This window comes from Apium graveolens, chromosome 10 (assembly GCF_009905375.1).
Source record: "Apium graveolens cultivar Ventura chromosome 10, ASM990537v1, whole genome shotgun sequence".
NCBI classification, from domain to species: Eukaryota; Viridiplantae; Streptophyta; class Magnoliopsida; order Apiales; family Apiaceae; genus Apium; species Apium graveolens.
In genome coordinates this window covers 196,349,875-196,359,639 of record NC_133656.1, presented here as the reverse complement: position 1 = coordinate 196,359,639, position 9,765 = coordinate 196,349,875, and the positions used below count along the sequence as shown (strand labels likewise).

The window sequence follows — 9,765 nt, the reverse complement described above, 5'->3', positions numbered from 1 at the left end:
TATTTATGAATAAAATCTCATCAATTATATAATTTATATACTATACTAAAATAACCGGAATGAGGTATAATTTGGTTCAACGGTTATCCCCAATTTTGATTATTAAAAAAATAAATAAACAGTGTTATACATCCTCTAAACTATTAAATTATTAAGCTACTAATAATTGTGAGATGGAATGCTTAACAGTTTTGTTTAATGACTGAGCTGTAAAACCAAACCGACCAAACCTAATGATCGGACACTTGTGAATTGTGATGAGAAAGAGAAGTGTGTTTTTTATAGTCCTGTCTTGTCCAACTAATTGCCTGCCTCTATCCACCTGCATTTAATTAAGTTGCTGTCTAATTAGACTGCACCAGTTATTTGTACGATGGACATTAACTCAAATGTAAAACTTTTAAAATTGAAACTACTTTTGTAATTAATTATCTTCTCCACTATCAAATTTGCAAAAAATCCATATTTTACACAAATTAAATTGTATAGCTTATTTATATGTATACTTCTAATTATTATATTGAATATTAAATTAAATATAAGTGTATTAGTTATAAATTCACCCGGAATAGGAATACGGGTAGACATAAAAAGACTGATAAAAATTGCATTGAAATGGGAGTTTGGCAACTATTTACACACAATTTTTTTCCCCAAAATGTGACCACTAAAATGGGATGGAGGGATTATTTGTTTTTTGCATTCTCATTATTAAAGATTTCAAAAATTGAAAATAATCGATTGAACAATTAATATGTAAATTTATCGGCGAATTTTAAAAAAATTGAATAATTTATCAAATCGATCAAATATTTTTTAAAATGACAATTTTTGCAAATTTGGTCAATTTATATATAACCATGTTCTCGCATTATTAATATCTACATTGTTTATTTAATATATTGTATATTTTTTGGAAGTGTAAAAATGTTCATATCTTTCTGTTACGTTCAATTATATACAATTTCATTTTCGAAACTTTCCTCTCAATTATAGACACCTCAAAAATAACTACATTTATTTATATCCGTTACTTTCTTCCACTATACTCACTTATACATTAAATATTAATTAATCTCATCACTTTACTTATTTTTCTTATTTTTTAAAATAAAATATTATAATTTTTTTAAACTCTGTGTCACACATCACAAATATATTAATAATCGGAACGGAGGTAGGGAATAGCTTAATTTATGTACTGTTCTCCAGAAATATAAAACTTCCAATCATGAAAATACAATGAAGTCATCTCAATTTTTATTATTATCTCTTTTGTTTCAAAGAAATAGAATAAAGGAGTCGGTATGAAATCGTGAAGTAGCTATCGGTGTGTGTAGATCTTCTTGGATGCTAAGGACAAAAAAGACAAAAGTCCTTTAATTACATATGATCCCATGTTATATCACGCCTTTGTTCAAGACCCTACTAAACTAATGCTTCAATTTTTCAAATTATAAATTTAGTTTCCAAAAGAAAATTTAATCAATCGAAAAAAGTTGAATTGCAACATTTAATATAGATTTTGAAACTTTTGTTAACCTTTTAGATTTTAATTAAAATATTAAATTTGAAATTACAAAAAAAGACCATCTAATTTCAACAAATTTTTAGAATGCAATTACAATCTAATTTAAAGGTTATTATTAAAATTCATCATTTTTCGAAACCTAATTAAAAACACAACTCAAGGAGTTTTACGTTGATACCTTATCATAAACTATCAAATTCGTCTCATTATATAAAAGGAGTGCAAATATAATAAATTCTAACAAATCAATTTAGAACCCTGTTATACGTTTTATATCTAGGAGATTCGAAAATTATTAAGTGCAGGAGCCTATATGTAAAATTTATTAGCCTGCACGGATGTATTTATTTGTATATGTTTTCAAAATATTTTTGGAATGAACATTTTAATTTGCGAAATTATATATACTTGTATAGTACTTAATGATCAAGAATTTATCCTTACATTTTAATTTATGATTATATATCTACTCGTGTTCTATCTATTTATTATTTATTATCAGTATTATATCTGTGATCCATCATAATTTGCTAACAATTTTGAAAATCGTATCGAGGTATACAAATGAGAAGGTGGGATTTTATAGTTTTGAATGAAGGAGAAATTGATGAAAAAAACTAGTGAAAACTGAAACCCTACATGCCAACAAATACAGGGACCAAATAAGTGAAATAATGGGAAGGGAAATCTCTTTATAGATCAGAAAGGACTAGTGAAAATGTGAATAATAATATCCCTAGATAACAGTGGTCTCACAAAAATCATACAAATTTTGCAGCCTTTTCCTCACACAATTAAAGTGCTCCTTACAAACGTATTTTTCAAGCATCGCCCCCCCCCCTGTTATTTTTCACTTTACTATGCTATTTTATAGCACCCCTATTATTACATTTTGGTAAAAGTTTCTTGTCACGTATTAAAAAAGGTAGGATTAGGACATGTATCGGCATATTCAAATAAATTAGAAAATCAATGAGAGACATATTTTATCACCAATTAATCCAGTAATAACGGTGGCTTTCAAAAACTTTTTATATTTGGCTTAGATATCGAGATTAAAAAAATGATAACAATTTAGAAAATTATTAATAAAGTTAATAAAATAGTAAGAACAATTAATATTTTATGTATAAAGTAGGTATAATGAAGTTAAGTAGTGAATGTGATTACTTTTTATATTATAAAAACTTTACTATCATTGAAAAATTAGTAATACAAAAAATTGAAATGGACATCTCAAAAATAAAAGTGTAAACAAATTATTGGGAAAGGGTGTATAATGTTATTATTGGATAGTTTTATTATAATAATAATTTCCTTGTTATGATGTTTTTTTATTAATGTTCGATTGTTGGATATATAAGGCTCTTTTATATTATAATCGAGAACAAATTAAATTATAATAAAACCCTACTTTTTTCTCTACCCTATATATATTTTATCATGATATCAAAAATTATGGTTCGATCTCAAATAATTTGATGGAGAGTCGATTCTTGTGGCTAACACATGTTGGGTTTAAAACATGTGTTTTGATTATTAATTTTTCTCGTATTCTTTTCCAAATCACTTTTTTGGATGATTTTGAATTTTTATCATGATTACTATTTTTTTTCTACAAATTGGTTGAATTTCGATAAGGGAGGCAAAAATAATTTTGGTTAAAATTTTTTTCTGCTGATTTTGGTTGGAACTCTCGTACATACTATGAGCCCGTTTGGGAAATCTTAAAATAAGTAACTTATGACTTAAGTGTGATAAGTGACATATATGTAATAAGTGTTTTTTAACAAATAAGTTAATTTGAGTGTTTGGATGTTTCATTTATAAGTAAAGTGGAGTGTTTGGTAAAATAACTTATAAGTTAAATTTTTTAAAAAAAATTAGTAATAATTTTTTGAGCATATAAATATATAATTTTATTAGAATGAAATTTAATAATTTATTTATTTATTACAATGGTCAAATAAAAAGATCGAGATATTACAACATTTATGCTCTGTTATGAATACTATTAGCGATACTATCACGCAGCGCAATCCACCTACCGTCAGTTTCATCAGTTTCATCTATCTCGGATTCTCGACTCCTATTAGTTGTTGTAGTAGAATCTGGAGGAATATAACTTTCTCTTTCGGCCGTGCGAAATGCGCTGTCACTACAATTTGATTTTCTAATGTAGTTATGAATCGCCATCGTGGACAGAACGATATCAGTTTGCGTATCTATCTTATACATCGGCATATTTGCTAAAATAGCAAATCTAGCTTTCCACACCCCGAATGTTCGCTCAATAACCATTCTGCAAGAAGAATGAAGATGATTATATTTTTCTTTAGGATTTCGTGGTACACGTTCGCTGCCATCACCCCGACGAAAATCTGCAAGATGATATCTAATGCTTGAACCTTTATACGGAGCCATGTATCCTTTTTTGTGTGCATAACCTGCATCTACAAGATAGAATTTGTTTCCACTTGGATGTGGAAAATTCAGATTCCCTTGAGTTGTAGCCTCATTTAAAATACGACTATCATGTGCTCCCCCTTCCCAGCCCCCCCAAGCAAAAGTAAAGCACAAGTTAAAATCACAGATTGCTATAATATTTTGAGTGGCGTATCCCTTTCGACCAAAATAGGGTGTACGCTCTGTTTCTTTTACTCGACATTTAATATGAGTACCATCAATAGCTCCAATAGCATCCTGCGATTAATATTGAAATAATATTAATTTTTATCAACAGAAGTCATGAAAATATTTGGATATAAATATATACACTTACTTCAAAATATGGATGATATCGTTCATGTTGAGGTGTATGATAACCACATCCCGTATTATAATTTGAAGCCGGTTTAATGTAATCACTTGCCAGTCTGCAAACAGCTTGTAGAACAGAATGAAAATGTCGACTAATAGTCTCACCAGAGTGATTCCACATTTCTTGCATTAAACGATTCCCACACCCATGCGCAACAGTCATTAAGAAGATCCCTACTTCCTCATATTCAGACATGCCTTGTGTGGGAACCAACCCATAACGATCTACTAATAATCGACAAAAACTTATAAAAATATCTTTAGGCATACGAAAATCTTGATAACAACGAATTTCATTCCCTTTCATTATTTCGTCAATTAATTTACCTCCCGTTCTAATTGAATCATGACATGGCTCTTTGTGTACAAAGCTTTCATAATAATACACCAATGTGTAAGCAGCAGCACGACAAACCGTTTGCCAATCCAACAAATTTGACTCATCTTCCTCAGTTTCATTCGGAATTTCAAAATCGTATTGATATGCATGGTTTGACTGGATACAAAAATTATTCTCGTACGAAGATTGAGGAAAAGGATTAAATATATAAGAAGGCTCTACATTTGTATTAAAAGAAGACGTACCATCAGTATTATAAGCAAAATGATCAAATGTATTAGAAGTCTGACCTTCAGAATTATTATAACCAAAAGGGTTATAACCATATGGATCCATTTGAGATGCTACACTTGATGGCTTCTAACAAGTTTATGGCTTCTGCTGAATGTGAAGATGAAAACTTTGAAGCTAGTATTTATAAACAAACGTACATGAACACAGAAGAAAATTATTAGTTTCACAAGTAGAACAATTCACAGTACAGATTGGTCACATTTGAAATAGTACAAACAGGATAAATCTACACTACTTTTAAAAAAGCAGATTTGAAAATCCTCATCCTGCAAAGGCCATTCACGACAAACAGTTGAATACTGTTTTTGAAACACAGGGGCCCTAATAATACACTCAACTTGACAGGGGCCCTAATAATACACTCAACTCAACATAAAATAACAACCAATTTGTTTTCACTGCCTATCAAAAGAACCTCCTGAACCTTTAAATTTGTTTAGTAGCGTCCTGTTTCCAGTGTTCAGAATATACCGCTGAGCAAAGAAATACAAGTCACTGCTAGCATCAACTTCCGGCATGGCATCAAGTACGGCAATTGCTTCGTCCAAGCTGCGGTCTTCTGCACTACCAGCAGTACTCTTGCACGACATGGCTGCTACTAAACCATCAAGCCCTTCCCGAACGAACTCTGCTCCTGATTTCTTTCTTTTCTGCCCACTGCTCGAACCAGATCTAAAAGAGTTAGTGGGAAATAGATTCCTCGAAGGTGGTTGTGGTGTTTCATAGTTGTTATCGTCGCTGTCACCGCTGCCTTCATTCCCATCATCTTCTCCGAAATCTGGAATATCTTCACCCTCCTCTAAATTCACCGCAGAGTAGTTATTCGCGGCTTTTGCCCGCTCACCAGTTGCAATGACATCACCGAACAATGTATCATAGTAATTGACGAAATACGTCATATCCTTATTCCTGAATTTGCTAAATTTATGATTTTCCTGCGAGAATTATACCAAATATTAGAACTTTGCACAGCTATTAAAACAATATATCATTACTGTTTTCTGATACAAGCCTCTGATGAATCTGTTCTAGAACAGATAGTGTGAAGCATGCTTAACTAATCTAATACACCTTGCTAGTACGAGGGAAGCATGTTAAGAAAGTACAAGAAAGGAAATCAACAATCACTTAAAATTGAATAAAGCGAGTTTTTTCCTGAACAGCAGAACATTACAAATAAAGTGAAGTGCTATACTAATGTATCATGTACAGAAGCATGTATAGAACAATTAATAACTCCTTACGACACCAAAATTACAATCACAGCCTTGCACATATGATACTAAAAATAATTTAATACTAGCACAAACAATTCCACTTGTTTATATATTATACAGAGAACAGTTAAAATGTTTTGCCAACAGCATCAGAATCAGTATCATTAATCACACTACTAATACAAATCTTCTCAGTTGAGTTCAATCTTGTCGCATGATATAATCTTGTCGCATGAGTTCAATCTTCTCAATCTATAATAAAGTTCAATCTTCTGTTATTTTGTAGCTTTTTGAGTTATAAGCATGAAATATCTATTAATGATGTATATCTCCATCACTTAAAATTGAATAAAGCGAGTTTTTTCCTGAACAGCAGAACATTACAAATAAAGTGAAGTGCTATACTAATGTTTAATTTTTCTAATACAGTATATTCTTAGATTTATTATCACATACTAATTAAGAATTATCTATAAGTTTCTGTCAATGATGATCGTAATGATATAAATATATCTCCGCATATAGGAATAGAACCAGAATTATCAAAGTTGTAGGAGATGATGGGGTTAGCAGATAATCACAACAGAATTATCTCCGCATGTATATTGAAATCTTTTCAACTGTACTGGACTGATGCTTATTAAATATTGTTAGTGTAGAAGTTGATATAATAAAACCTAGTTCAGACTTCAGATGAGAAAATTGAAGTGTAAGTGAACTTGTAAAAATGACTAAATTGAGCAAAATCCCTCAACAAGAACTGAGATATACATCAAGAAACTGCCGACATACTTGGCTGTTAATAGCCACTATACAGTGTTTCAATCATTGAATAAGAACTTCTCTTGATTAGAACAGCTTTAGATGTCTCACTAGTACATTCTTTTGTATATTGATTGTTGTCTGTATCAAGGCAAGGGCTGTGAACCCAAGTTAACTCAAAACACATACTCCTGTCTACTTGGATCAAATTAGGTACACTTGCCAACAGCAATTAAAAAACTTAGCAGCACATTTACATATCTTGATTATTACATCTATATTAATACCCATTTCTCGACCTTTGTTCTGCAAAGTCACACATAAGCAGATAAGCAAACCTAAATCACATTGCCAGAAATCAATATCAACATCTCTAATGAAATTGTAAATTGTAAATTGTAAAAGATGTACCTTAATTTTCTCCTTCCACCATTCATCAGACGCTTCAAATTGTTTTGTCAACTCGTTCCATCCCAAACCAGTTTGCCCAAACTTCAATTTCCTAAAAATTTTGTAATCTTCTCTCATCGCATCCCAATGATTCTTTAGTTTTCTTAAATCCCAAACGGGATCCTTTCCTGAACAAGCAGCAAATTGAAGATACACAGCTTTCCAACCTTCTTTGTTCAAAGTGGTGTTAGGCCTGTTGCCTTTAACAACCTGATCGTAGCATAGCCTGACAAATAAATCATGTTCTTCATCTCCCCACTTGGCAGCAAATGATGCAGAAGGAGTCGCACCTACGGGAGGAGCCGCACCTGATGGTTGATCCCGTCGCCGTATCTTCGATTGTGCCCTTGACATCTGCACAAACCATTACATCGATCAATGATCCACCTTAAAGAATTTCATACATCAAAAAACAAATTATGAAGTGCAGATAATTATATGTTGTTCATTAGTCACATATTTCCTACATCTACATAAACAAACTCACTGATGCAAATGACAATATTAATAATCAGAACCCATGGCATGATAGGAGTGTAGAAATAGCACCAGCCAAATTGCAAGTCCAATAAAAATTATAGCAACTCATAATCCATATGAGGCACCTGACACACCCATTTTTTCCACTTCTCTTCTAATTAGTCTATCACTCAGAATAAAGAATACTTGTTACTACAGGCACTAACCTTCAACTTATAGATCAAAAGGTTTACAGAATAAAGACCATTATCGTTTCCAATATACACAAATCATTAACATCGACGTCAATAAATACACGAAACCAATCAGATTTGCTATTTTAACGAAACTAAATACACACAAATATATACATAAGGGAGAGAGGGGAGATACCTGATGAGAACCGAAACAGGTGTAGAGAGATCGAACCGGATTTGAGCGCCAAATTGAGAGAGAGCAGAGAGGGGAGAGAGCGGAGAGAGAGGGGAGAGAGGGGCGCCTAGGTTAGTGATGAATAAGTGGAGAAGAAAAAAGTATCGGGTGAGGTACATTTCACTTATGGGCTTATCCCATTTGAGGTAGTAGTTGATAAGTTAGAACCCAAACACTCCATGATAAGTTTTTATGGGCTTAAGCCCAACTAAGTGAACTTACTAGAAACGCCAAACAGGTGCTATATGTCTCTCTTTGATGGTATTGACTTATTGATAATGTTGTTTATGATGTTGGGACAGTTATACACACACGTGCGATACACGGACTGATTATAAAAATTTTGTAATCTTATTATTTTGTTATTTCATAAAACTAAATTATAAAAATAATGGTTATATATTATTGAAATTAATAAAATTAAAATATTTACGTATTATTTTTTATGTATTATATGTTATTAAAAGATTCAAAATTTCAATAGTTAAAATTTAAAAAAGTTTTTTTCTTCTTCTGCAATCTGTATAGCGGGTGTAGGACTTATACGAAATGGGAGTCTTAAATATAAATGTATACGGATGATTTGCTATTATTTTTTAATTTTTCCTTGATTTAATAAATATTTTATTATATTATAATTTGAATTAATAAAATTAATTTTAGAAGTGTTTGATTTTCTACCCAGAAAGAAGTTGAATACTCTTAGATATCAAACTGGATTATAATTAGTTTGTAGTTATATGAGATACATGATTTATTTATTTTGATTAAATAATATTTGTTTAAACTTTTTTTTGGAAGGTGTTAACATATTTTTTTTGGAAGGCGACCTAAACAAACCATGTTTGGCTAGTATAGTATAGATGTGTGAGTAACATGCAATTTTATATATAGGTGACTTTGTACCATTATAAATCCAATTTATATGAGGTAAATGTTCTAATTTTTATTTTATTGTTTAATTAATTTGTGTTTTAATATTATTATTTTCAAATTTTGTCTTTTAATTTTATATTAATGTATTAAAATTTACTAAAGGGGTTGAATTTTGTCTGTTTCGCCAAAAATAAATTACTTATATTCATACATTAAAGTTTTATATCAAAATTTTGATTTTTCTTTGCAGAAAAAGTATAACTTATAAATTATTATTTATCAAGACATATGATACTTTTTCAACTTAATTTCATAAGTTACATTTCATATTGTCACATATAGAGTCCGTTTTTTTTAAATTTAATTTATAACATAAATAATATGAACACCGTAATTTATAAGTTATTTAGGTGTTCTGATAAATTTTATATATAAGTTAATTATAAGTTAATAATGTGTTTGGTAAATCCTAACGTACAGATTATATTTTTTTAAAATTAAATTAAAATGTAAATTATAAATTACATGAATTAATAATTTTGATACATGAATATAAAATAAAAGAAAGAAAATTTAAAAACCGA

The 9,765-nt window shown here is 30.3% G+C and overlaps 2 protein-coding genes across 2 annotated transcripts; both read right to left on the bottom strand.

Moving 5' to 3' along the window:
- Positions 1–3,523: 3,523 nt before the first annotated feature.
- LOC141691553 (uncharacterized) lies at positions 3,524–5,027 on the bottom strand. Its single transcript, XM_074496283.1, has 2 exons — positions 4,314–5,027; positions 3,524–4,234 (listed from the first exon to the last, which is right to left on the bottom strand). The coding sequence occupies exons 1-2, from the start codon at positions 5,025–5,027 to the stop codon at positions 3,524–3,526; spliced, it is 1,425 nt and encodes a 474-aa protein (XP_074352384.1).
- An 84-nt stretch (positions 5,028–5,111) lies between these two features.
- Positions 5,112–8,392, bottom strand: LOC141688812 (uncharacterized). Its single transcript, XM_074492922.1, has 3 exons — positions 8,267–8,392; positions 7,376–7,768; positions 5,112–5,920 (listed from the first exon to the last, which is right to left on the bottom strand). Exons 2-3 carry the CDS (start codon positions 7,766–7,768, stop codon positions 5,381–5,383), a joined length of 933 nt encoding a protein of 310 aa, XP_074349023.1. The 5' UTR covers positions 8,267–8,392; the 3' UTR covers positions 5,112–5,380.
- Between the last annotated feature and the right edge of the window lie 1,373 nt (positions 8,393–9,765).

Coding starts and splice junctions, on each gene's coding strand:
- LOC141691553 (XM_074496283.1), bottom strand. CDS start 5,027: ATGGATCCATATGGTTATAACCCTTTTGGTTATAATAATTCTGAAGGT. Junction 4,235..4,313: donor GATATCATCCATATTTTGAA/GTAAGTGTATAT, acceptor TATTAATCGCAG/GATGCTATTGGAGCTATTGA.
- LOC141688812 (XM_074492922.1), bottom strand. CDS start 7,768: ATGTCAAGGGCACAATCGAAGATACGGCGACGGGATCAACCATCAGGT. Junction 5,921..7,375: donor GGTGGAAGGAGAAAATTAAG/GTACATCTTTTA, acceptor TAATTCTCGCAG/GAAAATCATAAATTTAGCAA.